The following is a 15,731-nucleotide window of genomic DNA, read 5'->3' as shown; positions in this document are numbered from 1 at the left end:
TAGCCAGCTGGATATACAGTAGCTGTCTCCATTAGGTAGCTGGGAAATGTTTAACGATGCATTAACAAACAAAACTAATAATAATGAATGTACATAAACACAAATAAGGTTATATTAATTAAGTGTTTTTGTTGTTGTTGTTCAATGTTGCGTTTTTGCCATAAATTTCTATACTGTCTACAAGCATTTAGCCTACTGTAGCTACAGTGGACTGCCACTGTACTGGTAGTCACTGGTGTCATTCCCACAGCCCTTCTGCACTGGTACAGTAATGCCATGGATGCTTTACCAGGTTATTCCCACACGCAACTGTAATTTGCACAGGAATTGCTTTGACTACAGTACACATGGCTCCATGTTAAATTATGAACTCCACAAATGTGTCAGTTGTCAAGAAATTGAACTGAAAAATCAGTTACACAGGCAGGCTGAAGCATCTGCGTCTAATTTCCATAGCAACGAAGCTGAATATCGCGAGAGCGAGACACAACATCGGGATTAAGTTTGAAAAGTTGCTTTTCGGTCTACCTAGCTCTGATTACCAAACCTTTTAATCCGTGGCGTGCTAAAATATACATAGTCTATAATGTCCCCGTGACAATATTATTAAGTATATACATGTTTCTCAAAGTATTTGTTTTAGTTCTATCAGAGTGAAAGTCGTTAGCACTAGTTGCTATGTAACTTCCGCATCCTTTCGCGGGGCATTACGAAAAACATCTACGTGTCGTACAAGTAAATGTTGGGCAGCGGTTTTTGATTACAAGTGTCAAGCATTGTGAAGTAGATGATCGCTCCTTGACTCTTTGTTTTGTCGGTGTTAAACTATTTCAAGTCCAAACGATCATGTGATGTGTTATTTGCGGTCGGTGGGTGGAATTTTTAGGCAGCCTTGTTTACGTAGAATGTCACTGCTCAGTGTTGTGGATGAGGCTATCAGGTTATGCAACGCTGAAGAAGCTAGGATAAATGAAAACATCAACCAAAGCAGAGAGATACTGGCATCCATGTAAGTACAACTGACAATCATTGTCATCGTTGGAAGTTCAGTAAAGGGTCATACAGTTTGCAAATAAGTTATCTACTGTCAGGTCAGCTGTCCTTTTTCTGCGAATTTAACCAACGTCACTGACTCGAGTAATTATTTTCTGCAGGAGACCAGCAAAGAAGCCACCCAAAGAAATTGAATCCGCTCATCTTCTTGACAAGGGTATGAAATAAACATTGGGTACTGGGAGAGTGATGTGTCACCGTTGATTTTGAATTAATCTAATCTGCATATTATTTTCCCATGTGCAGACTCTGATCTTCCTCCCGAAGAGAGGGAGGAGATGGAGTTGCTGCAGAAGGTGCTAGAAAAAGCCCTTAGAGTGCGCAGCAGCGCACCCACCAAACAAACTCACATCTGCACTGAGCCTCGTAAAGATGTTGGAGACGCGCTGAGAAAGACGACTAAGGGTGGTGTACAAGGCTCAGGAAGCACCAAAGAGAAACCAGCAGGCACCAAACCTGCTGAAAGAAAAGTACCAGTACCAAGTTCCTCAAGAGGAGGGCGGAGGAGGCCATTCCATCAGCTGGACCATGGCAGGGCCAGCCTGGTTAGAGGTTCCGTCCAGAAACGATCAGGAGAACCAGCCAAGAGATTGCCAGACCCGCCTATGAAAGAAAAGCCAACTATCCCAGGTCCAGCTATGGTTGAACAGGTTCACCTTCCCTCTGAGTATACTGTGTGTGTGGGAGACTCAGGCAAAGACACAGCTACCTGTCTACCTATTCATGAAGACCCAGTGTCTGCCTGCTACATTGTGGGGTCTACATCAGTACACCCTCCACAGCCACAGATTGGGTATGACGCGTGACCGTATACATGACTATTGCTGTCACGTAGACCGCAATGTATAGCATGTCCATGTAGAAAATGCTATGTTGATCTGTGAGAGGTAGTCATTTGACTTAGTTCCAACAATCTGTTTCATTTGTGTTTTGTGTCTGGCAGCATATCCTCCCAGATGCTTTCTAAATGGAGGACTCTCAAGAACAAACAGAACCGGTAAATCTGACTCAAAGTAATTTCATGACTGAGGTTGAAATAAACTGAATAGGCTACTGTTACTTTGATATGATCTGTTTCTAACAAAGAAGCTTTATGCCCTCAGGTTATGGGACAAAGTAACGGAAACACATTTCAAGCCAGTGCCAGAGAAGACCCGCTTTGTGGAGCAAATGAGAGCCACGGTATCCAATTCCTTTCCTCTTCAATAGGTCTTTGACAGCTAGCTAATCAACCAGCTTGCTTCCCACTCTTTCACACAGCCCGCTTGTTACAAATTAGCACGGCATCAAAGTCAGTGTCAGCTTTTGCCAGATATTCAGATTCACACAGACGCCATTCCGCTACACTATACTATGCTTTGAGAGAATGACCTTCTGTATATCCTCCAGTGCCTGTCTGGTCTCAACACACATATATTTCATTGTATGTGTGTGTGTGCCAGTTCCCCAGCGAGTGGCCCAATGGCAGCCCAGCAGACATTCGGGCCCAGATGGAGAAACTGACTGGACTGGGGAATAACCTGACCCACTGCTACCAAACTCAGCTTCTGCTGGCTAACCAGGCCTCCAGAAGTGGCAGGCATCCAGGTACCAGCTGGGGTGGGGAGGGAGGGAGAGAAGGAGAGAAGGAAAAATGTATGGTGTGATGGGAGGGAGTGAGGGATGAGAAGGGAGAACAAGGAGGGGGCTGGGTAAACAACAGATGGGTGGGGGGATAAGAAATGAAGAGTCTAGGCAGATAACAGTCGGGGGTGAGGTGAAGCAATCTTTCCCAACACAGAGCTTTTAATCATCTATTTTTGAGTTGTGATTTCTTTTTTGACTTCTAACATCTCATTTCTCTGAACCTGCTAGCTGCTTCACTCTTTATCTGCTGAAACTCTTTAGTTTCATAAGATCTGGCCATGTTTTTATGCCCAGATAAGAATTAGGCTGTCTTCTGTGCTTAATTAGTGTTGAATAAGCAACTGTGATTTCAAATAAAATAAAGTAGTAACATGGATATTTCCACTTAAAATCCTTTGGGGGAGTGTACATACATGGGTTTATGGGCAAACTGAGGACCTATAGAGCGCATGTAACTTGGTGTCTTTGTGTGTGTGGCAGCATGGAAGAACTACGAGTCCTGGCTAATGCTGGGCGGCCTAGAAAAGATGGTGAAAGACCTTCAGCAGCGAGCAGACAAGCTGAGACAAGGTAGTGATTGCAGTTCCTCCCACACACACACACTCATGTACACACTCAGTGACCGAACGGGCCTCATTAAAGTACCCTCACTCGGATTGCTGTGGTGAGACGCTGAATCAGAAATCAGGTTGATTCACCAGCTCAAAGTCCAGCTGTGGACCAAGGTCCAAATGCTTTCCAGGCGAGCAAACTTGAGAAATTAGAAATGAAATTTAGAGCTACAGGTGCAATCTATTCATCCCCCTTCAAAATAATCTGTTCACGGAAATGTTCAGTAACAGTATGTTGAGTGCTTTATCCTGCCTGCCTGCCCTCCATCCATACAATCAAAGTCTGTGGAGACCCTCACAACCTTCACCTGTGGCTCACTGACCAGTTATAATGCCGCAGGGAGCTTGATGAAGGTCAGTGCTCTCAATGCACAGTTGGTGTAGGGTCATGTGCCAGTGCCATCTGTGAGAAATCCAAGTAGAATGACGTGGTCGGGAGCTGCAACACTCCTGTGAGGTTACTGCATTGAGTTGGCCTTTACCACTGAAGCGTCCCTCCTATTTAAGAGTTGCCTGGCTAAACGGAGCCTAAATGTAAAGAAACATCGCCGACAACCCATCGTATTTCTCTGTCTCGTCATATGATTTGGGGTGTTTTGCTTCCAGTGCCATCGCTCTACTCTGAGGCAGGGTAGTTCCAAAGCAAGGGTGGCCTGTTGGCTTGGGAAGCTGGCTCCGGGGAGAGAACATCCCTGCGCTAACGAGCTAATGAAGCCGCTCATTCTTGACGTATGGAAAATGAAAACAGAGCCCCCCGTGGACCCGGGGGCCACAGCTAGGTTCTTTCCCTGACGGAGAGCTCCGAGGCGACCCACGCTGATGCGCCCAGACCCCTGACTATTTAAAGCTGAGGCAGCACAACGCGACAAAAAAAAAAAGAAAAGAAAAAAACGGATTTGGTTGCTCACGCTGGCGCTCTAAAAATAGCCCTATTTCTTTTTTCCGTCAGAGTGGGGGGCATGGGATCGATGGAGGCCTGCCGGAGGGTCCTTGTGCCCCATCTGGAGGAGGGGGAGGGGGTGGGGGGAGGTGGGGGAGGGGGTGGCGAACCCTCCCCTGCCCCTCATCGTGACCTACAGCAGCCCGGCGGAGCTCTGCGAGCTGGAGGGCCTGAGGCTGGGCCTGCAGCTCCTGGAGCAGGAGATACAGCTGCAGCAGGTGAGACTCACCCATTTACACACACACACACACAATCAGTCGCACACACACAGAATAAAACCCAGGATACTGAAGGCACGGACATATTTAGGGGAGATCATAAGTAGAGATGTAGCACCTAACTGCTTCTCCTGTCATATTCTCTTACCCCTCTCCACCCCCCCCCCCCCCCCCCCCACACCCCCCTGGGCAGGCTCTGGGTGGCAGCCTGTGCCCATGCCTGCTCTCCCTGCTCTCTGGGCCAGCACAGCTCCCCCCAGCGCTGCTCCGGGACATCTACGCCCTGCTGGGGGAAGGGGGGGAGCAGTTTCCTGCCCTGGTCCTCGACACAGAGCCTGGCTAAAGCTGGATTTGTGTTCCACATATCACATGTGCACCAAATAAACAGGAGAAAAGACGCAGAAGGGGGACATGAACACCTGGACACGTCTTACTGCCCCTTGTGGTTGTGCAGACTATCAACTGGTCGAAGCATAAATGATAGGTCTTAGTCCTGGACACTGAGAGGATGCCATGGGAACTGTGATGTAAGTGTGTGGGATGTGAAATGTATTTATTCTGAGTGCCTGCGTGTCTACTGATGGATATATGATATAAATGTGTTTCGATGCAGGCATTTTTATCAATGGACTAAGGGGCCCTTTCTCTTGAACTAACTCACCATGTTGCTAATAACAGTTCCTTTTTGTACTGCAGTTTCTAGTTTGTTGTGTTTTTCATTGAAGTGGATTACAGTGGTCACAATGTTTTATGACATCTAAGCTCTGGAGTTTATTTGTTCAGTCGGGTATCTTGGGTTGATGGCAAACCATACAAGCTAATACCACCTCTAACTTTTGATGTATTTACCAAATATGTTCATGATATACTTTTTATGTGTATCCTTAAGTGCTAAACAGACTAACGCATGCATGAGACTTAAGTACCCATCTATACTTAAGGACTTAAGTATAGATGGGTATTGTTTTCTGCTTCATCAGGGCTTTGACCTTGGTGGTCAACTAATGGCAATGCATACCATCTAACCAACCAAGCAAAGTAGCTTTCAAATTAGGTTCATATTATACTGGTAACGTAATCAATACATTGAATACAAGAAAATGGGATTGTGTTATACACAATTAATACGATACAAAATATCGAGATGTTGGCTTACCTAAAATGTGGTTAAATACCAAGGTAGTTACAGCTAGATAATGAGCCTAGCGTGCAGATGGTGCATTTACACCAACAATTTAGTTTCAGTCTGAAGTTAGCAGAATACCTACAACGATGTGCCTAATGCTTGGCCCTTGATTGTGGGCCTATTACACAGGAGTCTGAAGTAAGCAGAACACTAAGATGACTTGTGATGACTCATCCTCCAATACCAAGCCCAACCTTTAAAGGCCTCTCCAAGTGGGAGAACTATCATGGCCGTATGGATGTAAATCTTGCTTAACACCAAAGCGGGACCAGAAATCAGGTTCAAACTTAACGTAACTTAGTTATTAAGTGAACAACGTTATATTCTCAAGAAATAATGTTGGAGTCAAAAGTTGGTCAAGTGTTCTATGCAGTCTTGTCCGCACCAGCAGATGGCGCTTCTATTACAACAAACTGTATGTGCCTAGATGAAATCACGGCTACCTCTAAATCCAAACTGTAAATAACTCATATATATCTGATACATTAACACCTTATCGAGTGCCATAAATCAGTACCCTCACCGATGGATACAGTCTGCACAAAGCCCCGTCGGAACGGCAGGAATCACGGAGCTCCTGTCGGATGACTTCATCTGTTTTACAGGAGGAGGCTGACTCATGGCAGTGCAGGGAGGCCTCTGCTCCGGCCTGCAGATCGGTGGAAAGCCCGGGTGTGGGAAGGAGAAACAACGGGAGCTCTTCACACTCCGAACAACAGGGCTTCTGTGCCCACAAATAACACGTTTTAAAACAAAACACGTGAAGTGAGTAAGAAGAAGTGTGCCTCACCTGCCGCCTCCACCACATGGGTGTACACGCGACCCTTTGTACGGATGGACGGATGCTGTGGGCTTTCGATTTGTGACTGGACTGTGTATTTTTGGGGTAGAGTGACTGAAGGATGGTGTCTACATCTATCAGGCAGATGCTCCATGGGCAATACATATCAGAATCAGAAAGGGATTTCTTCGCCATGAAAGTTTGCACAGACAAGGAATTTGCTTTGGCAGGAAGGTGCATACAATAAACATATAGGAATCTTAAATTTAGATATATGGTCTAACTATACTAAGGATACATTAACTAGCAATACTAAGTGGAATACAATTAAAATATAAAATATAAGTTGCCATAAAATAACATATAAGTTGCCAATTTACAATATAAAATACAAATATTACACACATTGTGAAGTAGGTGAAGTATATCAGTGAAGATAATTGTGAAGTATATCTGGCATCGAGTATGGGTTACTTTATTAGATTTTTTTTGTAGGTATAGTATATTTTGTAACGGTACCATTTCCTCATGGACCAATGCAGTTCTGCTCTGCTCTGTGTCTAATCTAAGGAAGTATGTATTTCTGGGTCTGTCCAACGGCGAGGTGACGGCAACGATGTGAGGGCGTGCTGGAAAACGGGGGTGGGGGGGGGGGGGCCAGGAGAGAACAGAAAGACGCACGTGCCCACAGATGACGTGAGGACGGCTCAGTCCGCGGCAGACTGGGCGACAGGTGGCGCTGGGTTCACACAGCGGGTTGTGGGTGGGTGTGCCCCGCTGGACCAGCCCTCGCGCTCGCTCACACTCACACACACACACACACACACACACACACACAGATATCCCTGGCGGATGAGTCACGATGGAGAAGCGTTCCAGGGACAGCTTCTCAGGACGCCATCGGTTGGAATGAGCACATTCTCCTGTCAGAAACGGTGGAGAGAGTGAAGAGACGTTCGAAGCGAGCACAGGCATCTTAAATGACCGTAGGGCCTTCAGCTTTTGATCATGTTTACCAATTTCTCCCTTGAGCTGTTTAGGTATTACCATCTGCGACACAAACCAGGGATTTTCTCTTTTCTCTCTTTCACCCGCTGACGAGACAATTGCACATAAGGACATGGTTTTTCTATGGCTTCCCGTGTACGGAAACTGTCATTGCTAATTTGAGGTTCATGTGTACCGCCTAATCTGTTTCGGTTTGGGTCTCTTATTTGGTGAGAAAGTGCCCTGATAGCGTACTCTGACATTCCAGAAGCCCAATCTCCGCATCACTGTGGCCTCTGGGACTCAGTCCCAGTGTAAAAGTGGATGTCCAACGGAGCCAGACTCCTTGGGCTCTGGGCCCGTGCTCTGAGACCAGGGCGTGTGAAGCCAGCGATACAGGAAAGCAGCCCCTGCAGTGCTGACGTCAGCACGACACGGCGCTCCCAGAGGGAGGGCGGCCCACGCATTTGTAGCCTTCCTCTGACCCAGACGCCTGACACCAGGCCCGCCCCCAAGCAGTCCTAACAGCCAGCCGGCCACACCCAGGCCGCAGATGTCTGACAGTGTGGAGATTTGTAGATCGCTGTGTTTCGCTGTGTCGCTAGCCGTTTACTTGAACGTATCTGATGCACGCTGCGTGTCGCACACACATGCTCACTCTTTCTCTCTCCCTCCAGCTCCTTTTCCTAGCTGGTTTTTGTCCGATTCCTGTAACTCTTACGTGATCTAAATAGATGAAAAGGCCTGGAGCCAATTGTGCTCTCTGATTAGTAGGCCTTAGGGGATACGAAGAAAATCCTAAGAAACCCCAGAGAGGGACCAGGAATCCCACATGTTTACCTTTCATTCGTCTCTCTGTTCTTTCAGCTGTCTTTTCTCTCCTTGCCTCCTTTCCCCTCCGTCTTAGCATCTTCTCTCTCGCTACTTCATCCCCCCCTCTTCTCTTTCCAGCTCTCTTTTCTCGTCTCAATTCCTTTGTATGGCTTTCCATTTGCACTGCATTATGGCAGGGAGCGTTGAGTCACTGTGACCATCAATTTTCCTGTATATGATTTTATTTTTTTTTTACCCCCACTAACACTTATCCACCACACACATACACACACACACACACTCTGAGGCTGCCACGCATCCAGCTGGCTTCATCAGCCCCTTCATGGGGCCATCACTCCACAGGTGCAATTATTGAATCACAGGCCTTATGTATAATGGATGTGTATGTATTATGTATTATTTATTATATATAATAATGTATATTGTTATGTTGAGGCTTCTTGCAGGGCTGGCTTGAGAGACACTAGACTAAGTGGAATTATTTGAATATGGTTGAGTGTGTAGCAGTGTCAACTTGGTCCCTTCTGTCTTCAATCCCTCTTGAAAGTTTATTATTTCATTCCATTTATGTCGATCCAACAATTTGGGAAATGGTTTAGAAATTAGAATAGAATCCATCGTCTTCATTGTGTTCCTACTGCACAGTCCCAGGCTTTGTGTTGTTCTTTTATGTGTGTATAGAAGAGTAATGCCAGGGGCTATTGACTGATCCTTCACCTATACTCTTCTGGCTCCCAGCTGCTCCGGCTGCCAGACAGCATGAAAAGGAGCTTTTGTTCAGCGGACAGTTAGGATTGAGAGGATCTGGAAGATAAGTGGACTTCTGTTCATCAGGTTAGGGTTAGAATATCAATAACTAGATATGCCACTGTGGTGACTGTGATTACAGAGCTACATCCCCCTCCAACTGTCTCTTTCGCTCTCTTTCACTCTCTCATACATACAGAACTCTGGCTCATGGCTCTTACAAAAGGCTTTGTATAGTAAAGTGGCTGCTAAGAAAATCTAGCATATGTACAATTCAATTAGATGAATTGTAAAATTCCTTTTTTCTAGAATAATGGGTCTGGATGTCAAAAAACTCATTCCTAGTTTTTAATTTGTCTAATTGAATTTAACTTTCATTCTTACGTTTAATTCAACTTTAAAGTATTTCTTAAGCCAACAGAACAAAACTGGGATTATTGTGGGTGAATGGGACAAAAAACACACCCACAACCAATTTGTACCTTAACTGGACTGATGTGGAAGTGACTGGATTTGAAGGCTTAGAGGGGTGGAAAACTGCCTGGACTGATTTGATTTTCACAGAGGAAAACGGCTCCAGAGACTGATGTATTGGGATGACGTACCCTGTCATCTATATGTTCTTTCTATTTTGCCTTTGGCAGCACAGTGTGTGTGTGGGCGGAAGAGAATGAGGCAGGGGGCTTCAGATGCTTTCTATATTTGTGTTATTTCATGCATTTCTGTGTGTGTGTGTGTGTGTTTGGTAGAGACAGTGAGTGAGCAGATAGTGTGAGTTAACATAGGTATATGTAATCTGTGTGTGTGTGTGTGAGGGAAAGCTGTTCTAAAACACCATTGCCAGAGGCCCTTCATTTAACACCCAGGTTCAGGATATGAACTCCTATTAATGTAGAGGTCTACACACACGCACACACACACACACACACATGCAGGCCATTTCAACATCCATAAAAAAGCAATTTTGAACAAACCTTCATTGCACTCACAGTATGATCCACTGTGTGTATGTGTGTCTGTGGTTGTGTGTGTGTGGTGTGTGCTGGAAACCTGTCAATATTTAACATTTGGGAATAAAAAAAGGAAAGGAGGAACGAGATGAAGGGGATGTTCGTGAACGTAAACGAGCATGACTAAAGGCTCGGTGGGGGAGGTTGTGTGTGGGCTGTGCTCCGCGTGTGTGTGTGAAGTCTGGGATGGCAGCCGGCAGTGGGAGTGCCTTTTTGTTTTCGAATTACCGTGTGTGTGTGTGTGGGTGTGTGTGTGTGTGTGTATGTGTGCGTGTGTGTGGGTGTGTGTGTGTCTGACAAAGGCTGTACATTATCAGTATGGTGACAGTTATTTCACTCGTTCCCCCCTTTTCTCGAGGGAAAGAGAGAGGGAGGGAATAAGGTGAGGATAGCGAAGCTCAGAGGCCTCTCTCCATTTCCCTCTCATCGTTTGAGTCGATGACCTGCATCGACGTGCTGGAGGCAGCATTTCGATTCTCTCTCCACACTGGTGATACTCTGCTCACAACATCGCACGATAGCATTCAGTCAGATGCAGACTGGGGGGGAAAGATGGGGATCCAGACGGACAGGGAGCAGTTAACTTCCTTCCGCCCTCCCCTTTCCTGTCCTCCCTCCTGTACTCATTGGCGCCACTAGCCAATCAGACCCTCGGACACACCCCTTCCCTCTCCAGGTTCCGCCCCTGCTCCCGACTCCTTATAAATCCCCTCTCAGCCCCCTCGGCAGAGTGTACAATGTGCTGCCAGAGAGACAGCAGGCAGAGCACAGAGAGACAGCCAGAGTGGGAGGGAGAGAAAGGGAGAGTGTGAGTGGATTCCTGCGCCTAGCTATTGATCTCACACTCTTCACGACAGTGATCCTACCCAGTCTCTGTGGTCTCTCACACAGACATCTCTCTCTCTCTCTCTTACTCCCTCCCTCCCTCTCTCTCTCTCTTTCTATCTCCATCTCTATCTCTCCATCTCTCTCTTTCTCTCTCTCTCCAGGCCAGAGCTGAAGCTGACCACTGAGGACACGGCGGCAGGCAGCCCCAGGAGCAGCGGCCCCCCAGTCCAGTCCCTAGAGCCCCCAGCCCCCGGCGGCAGCAGGATGGGCTGCACCACGGGTCACCTGGCCTGCCAGCCGCAGCCCCAAGCCAACCCAGGCCAGGAGGCTCTGTCCCTGGAAGCGGGAGGCCCCAAGGTCCCGGAGGTGCTGTCCTCCCTGGAGCGCCTGTCCCAGGCCACGGGCGGCATGGAGAAGTCCTGGTACCGCTGCATCTTCCCCTTTGGAATCATCTCCCTGGTGATCGGAGTGTCAGGGACCGGGGTCACGTACACGTACAACGACCTACCTCAGACCAAAGTGGTGTCGGTGGTTCTGCTGGTGGTCGGCCTGGTGCTGGTGCTGATGGCCACTGCCTGCTGGTCGGTCCACAAGAAGAAGAAGAGGAAAAAGAAAGAAGGGGGCTCCTTCACCTCGGAGCAGTGCCCCTTATGAGCGCTGGCCTGGGACACGAGGGACACCCGCGGACCTACGACCCAGGATAGGAAGCTCCGGGTTAGGCTAGCACCTGTGATCCACCACCCCCCTCTCCTCCTCCTCCACTCTCCACTAACTCCATTCCCTTCCTCCCCTAGGTCTTTATCATGGACCTCTGCCCCGCTCCAAGTTCAGGAGGAAGACCGGAGACAACATAGGTTTGGGATTCCCGGACAGTTGGACTGACTAAAGGATCACCGAGGATCTGAGGAGGCTAACTGTGGAGTTTGTGGCTTTGGACTGGCGATAGGGTTCAAACCATCGCTTTCACACACACACTCGCTTCACCACGGCCGACAGCAGGTGTCCAGTGTCAAAACAACCTCCGTCCAGAGACACACACTCGCACACTCACACACAAACACACACACACAACGGAAGATTGCCGGGCCACACAACCCACTATGCGGAGCTGCTGTTGGAGTTAGTGCTGCCGTCACCGGCCGCGTCAGTCACAGCATTTCTCCTGCGGGGACAGGTGACCGTCCAAGGGCAACCCGACACCGGGTCGAAAGAGGAGTGGACCCGCGTCGGCGGCCCACGTCATTCACTCGTACTGTGACACCGTAGCAATGTGTTGGGCTTTTTTTACGCAACGGGAGAGTGGAACCTGAGTCCAGCAGGATCTTACTAGCAGCTGTGTGGACGAGAAGCTGGAGAAGCTGCCTAGGAAGGGAAATGTGTGTGTGTGTGCGTGTGTTTGTGTGAGATTCTGGGAAGTCTGAAAGACTTCTATATTTTTGGGGACTTGCTCCCTAACGACCTAATGACCATATTGTCTTAAGTAGAGTGATTGTGACCTGTCTCAGCAATATTACAGTATGTGAATTGATGTGTGTGTGTGTGTGTGTGTGCGCGCGCGCGCGCGAGGGTTTTGTGTGCGTTCGTGCCTGCCTGCGTTCCTGCGTGTGTGCACGTAGATGGTTTTGCCCTCTGAGGCCTCAGAAAGGACTCCTTGTAGTAAGCCACGGGCTATAGACTCGAGGGCCATAGTCGAGACTGACACAGAGGAATTAGACTTCACGTGCCCCACAGTTGGACTCTTTCACGGAGAGGAATGAAAAAGAGACAGGGCGGGAGGGGGGGGGATTATACACCCCAGACTCCTGGCCTTGCCCCTGTCCTGTGGGGAGAGGGGATCTCACCGGTCTGCTGGACCAGAACTACTGAAGGACACTCTCCCTGGGGTGGGGGGGGGGGACATGCCACGGGACGGACACTTCACCCCCAAACCCCCACCCCCCCATCCCCCTTTTTGCCTAGTGCCTTGAACGAGCGATCATGGAAAAAGGCTCTGTGTGTTCCCCCGTTTCCATCTGCTCTCCTGAGAATGTCCCCCCCTTCGCTTGCTGCTCCCTCCCCCTCATTCCACTCCCCTGGCAGCACTTCTCCCTCCATTACCACCCTTAATACACTTCCTCCCCCCTCCTCTTCTTCTTCCTCCTCCTCCTCCTCCTCCTCTCTCACTCTCCCTCCACCTTCTTTTGTCTCTTTATCTCTCTCGGAACCCTGAGGTGATGGACCTGGAGAACCGGCATGCAGTCCGCATGCAAACGCGTTCAAACACACACATGTACAGAACACACACAGTCAACCTCACCAGCACTCAATGTTGGTATTTTGTTTTTGTTGCTTATCCTCCTCCTCCAGAGGTCTCTCTCTGAGCGAGACTGGGAGGACTGGTCTCTGGCGAGGAGACTCTGGTGCATTGGATTACTGCCTTGTCCTGGTGACGAACATCGATGTCGTAAACGCGGAGAATTCCCTCTCTTCTCTAATGTGCTGAGGCGCTGCGTCCACCGTCTACCAAAGTAGAGAACGAACAAACGGCCGGCCCACTCCACTGTCTCTACACATGCCTGTGTGACTGAGCACGGCTGACGGGCATGATGAGTTTCTCTCGCTGTTTTTCTTGCTGACAGCTTGTCTTAATGATTTAGGGGTGTCAGGATGCAAAAGGGCTGGTCGATGTGTGTGCCGAGACAAGGCAGGCAGTCTGGACTGGTGTCTGTGAGGGAGTCTGCCTTTACGGAAGCCCTTGAGGACTACCATTGATCAGCACTGTATTGATCCAGCTTCGTAGATCTGTGACTCGTTTGGGCAAAATGTGCTCATGCATTAAGGAGCCGTGATCAGTGCCAAAGACTTCTCCGTAGATCAGCCTGCCACACAAGGCCTCCCTACCTGCCTTGCTGCCTGGCTGGCTGCCTGTGTGGGCTGCCTGTTTTATGGTGTAGTCGACGTAGATAGATCAGTAGCTGTCACGCTTTGCCTTGCCCTGAATATGTTGCTGTTTTTCGATGTGTGCGTGCGTGCCTGTGTGCATGCGTGCTTGCTCAATTGTAGGTCATAACTAATGCAGCTTTCACTTAGTTGACCCAACATATTGAGTAGTGAGAGATCAAGGGAGAGGCAGGGAGCGAGGGGAAGGCAGGCTCTGTCCATGGCCAGATTGGCATCATTCCTCCTGAACAAAACGTGATTATTCAGAGGTTCTAGCATGCCCCTTTACTGGAAGTCACAGTGGTAATGTCAAGTTAGCTTCAGATAGAGATCTGTGCCTTCCGGGTCCTAGCAAGACTGGTTTCTGGGCACCAGGCCACAAGGAAGGAACACAGTGCCTTCTCAGCTGAACTTGGCTGATGAGTAGCATTTACTGGAGAAACAAACTCCCCCAGGCATTGGTCGTGTTTCCTTGTATTGCTGTGTATTTCTGCTGTACTGATAAAACCTAACCAGGGTGTGTCCTGATGTTGACAACCTCATTGGAACATCCAAGACTATTCCAAGATCTAAGATACTTTTTTCTTCTAGCATGTTAGGTCAGTGTGAGAGAGAGGGAAGTGTCCTTTTAGGTCGGTGTCTCTCTCTCTCTCTCTCTCTCTCTCTCTCTCTCTCTCTTTCTCTCTATCTCTCTCTCCTTACCAAACCAGAGTGCAGGTCATTCTTGCACGCTCATTAGGAAGACAGCACATTCTGACTGCAGAATTTTGGAAGAAGGAATATTTCTGCTTACAAAGAGAATACCTAGTGGACATGGTGACTGTTGGATAAAAGCATATATGAACGTTCCTGTTAATGCACAGAGGCAAGAAATAGCAAGGTAACTGCTACATGAAACTGACAGAAATCTATCCAGCTGGGTTGATGGTTTTGTATGAGCTCCAAGTGGACTGGCTGGAGATGGGTGTTTCCTCTTTCTGCCCGCATTCATAAAAAGACAGAGAGATAGATGGAGGGGGAAGGCACAGCAAGGGGCTGGTACGTTTTCATTGAGAGAAACCGACCGCAAAGAGCGAGTGACGTGCCAGGAATACTGATTTCCCGTCGGTAAGGCTGTTGTTTCAGCCACACACCTACTCATGCATGTACAGTGTGTGTACACCTGAGAGTTTCAGTCGCCATGCAGTGTGTGTAATGTAGCTCTACTTTGTGACACCGGATTATAATCGACTAGTTGAATGAGGGCACTTATAGGGGAATGTGGCTGCGTTTTGTTTGTTTGTAGAGATGGGATTCCTTTTTTACCCTCTGCTGCAACAGAGAAGAGTGAAAATCTACCTCTCCTCTCTAGTGAGGGAAGTGTTTAACCAAGTGGACGGTCGTTTTGTTTGTCACTACCAATGGTGACACAAAATATATGTTCGTCTGCCCTATATTACTTGGTGTTGTACATACAACTGTTTTATATTTGTACTGTATATTTATACTCATATCTAAATGTATTTTTTTTGTTGTATTAAACAAATGTCATGTGAATACATTTGTCTCGCTCGTCATTTCTTTCTTTTTTCATTTGTAAAGCGGAGCAGTGGAGACTTTGACAGATCCAAGACAATCTCCTTTCTTCTTTCCCACAAATCTGAGAGAATCTCTGTCCCCTGGGACTGGGCTATAAATACAGATGGGGGCAGGGAGAGAGTTAGCGAAGGAAAAAGAGACACAGAAACTGAGAGAGAGAAACAGGGAAGAATGAAATAGAGAGCGTTGGTGGGCTTGTTTCATGGAATGCAAAGTCAGATGTGTTTGATAGGGAGAGCGAGGATGATTTTTTTAATGATGGCTTGACCTTTCAAATGAATTTGGATTTGATATATGACCATATTGTTCTCATGTCTCATCCATATTTCTAATAGAATGTATAGCTCCTCAAGTCGGTGTACAGAGAATGGACATCAAGGTGTCTGGATTTGGAGTTGGTGAGGGCGAGAGAT

General features: G+C 47.9%; 2 protein-coding genes across 3 annotated transcripts; both read left to right on the top strand.

The window, feature by feature from the left end:
* The first annotated feature begins 483 nt into the window (after positions 1 to 483).
* LOC124479284 lies at positions 484 to 5,266 on the top strand. Its single transcript, XM_047037967.1, has 9 exons — positions 484 to 1,009; positions 1,155 to 1,210; positions 1,300 to 1,846; positions 1,997 to 2,050; positions 2,157 to 2,235; positions 2,496 to 2,640; positions 3,160 to 3,249; positions 4,240 to 4,448; positions 4,642 to 5,266. Exons 1-9 carry the CDS (start codon positions 852 to 854, stop codon positions 4,789 to 4,791), a joined length of 1,488 nt encoding a protein of 495 aa, XP_046893923.1. The 5' UTR covers positions 484 to 851; the 3' UTR covers positions 4,792 to 5,266.
* Positions 5,267 to 10,726: 5,460 nt separating this feature from the next.
* On the top strand, positions 10,727 to 15,278 carry LOC124479348 (transmembrane protein 100). 2 transcript variants are annotated; one of them, XR_006957429.1, is made up of 3 exons: positions 10,727 to 10,801; positions 10,983 to 11,535; positions 11,616 to 15,278. XR_006957429.1 is itself a non-coding variant. In XM_047038076.1 (2 exons), the coding sequence occupies exons 1-2, from the start codon at positions 10,731 to 10,733 to the stop codon at positions 11,473 to 11,475; spliced, it is 564 nt and encodes a 187-aa protein (XP_046894032.1). In that variant the 5' UTR covers positions 10,727 to 10,730; the 3' UTR covers positions 11,476 to 15,278. The 2 variants fall into 2 exon arrangements, 1 of the variants encoding a protein (XP_046894032.1); XM_047038076.1 differs by having other exon boundaries at positions 10,983 to 15,278.
* Positions 15,279 to 15,731: the final 453 nt, after the last annotated feature.

This window comes from Hypomesus transpacificus, chromosome 17 (genome assembly GCF_021917145.1).
Source record: "Hypomesus transpacificus isolate Combined female chromosome 17, fHypTra1, whole genome shotgun sequence".
Classification (NCBI taxonomy): domain Eukaryota; kingdom Metazoa; phylum Chordata; class Actinopteri; order Osmeriformes; family Osmeridae; genus Hypomesus; species Hypomesus transpacificus.
The sequence above is the reverse complement of the archived record's forward strand: the minus strand, read 5'-3'. Positions and strand labels throughout refer to the sequence as shown.

Excerpts from the sequence above, each read along its gene's own strand:
- LOC124479284 (XM_047037967.1), top strand. The coding sequence starts at position 852 with ATGTGTTATTTGCGGTCGGTGGGTGGAATTTTTAGGCAGCCTTGTTTA. Across the intron at positions 1,211-1,299 it reads CGCTCATCTTCTTGACAAGG|ACTCTGATCTTCCTCCCGAA; the intron begins GTATGAAATAAA and ends TCCCATGTGCAG. Across the intron at positions 1,847-1,996 it reads CCTCCACAGCCACAGATTGG|CATATCCTCCCAGATGCTTT; the intron begins GTATGACGCGTG and ends TGTGTCTGGCAG.
- LOC124479348 (XM_047038076.1), top strand. The coding sequence starts at position 10,731 with ATGTGCTGCCAGAGAGACAGCAGGCAGAGCACAGAGAGACAGCCAGAG. Across the intron at positions 10,802-10,982 it reads GAGGGAGAGAAAGGGAGAGT|GCCAGAGCTGAAGCTGACCA; the intron begins GTGAGTGGATTC and ends CTCTCTCTCCAG.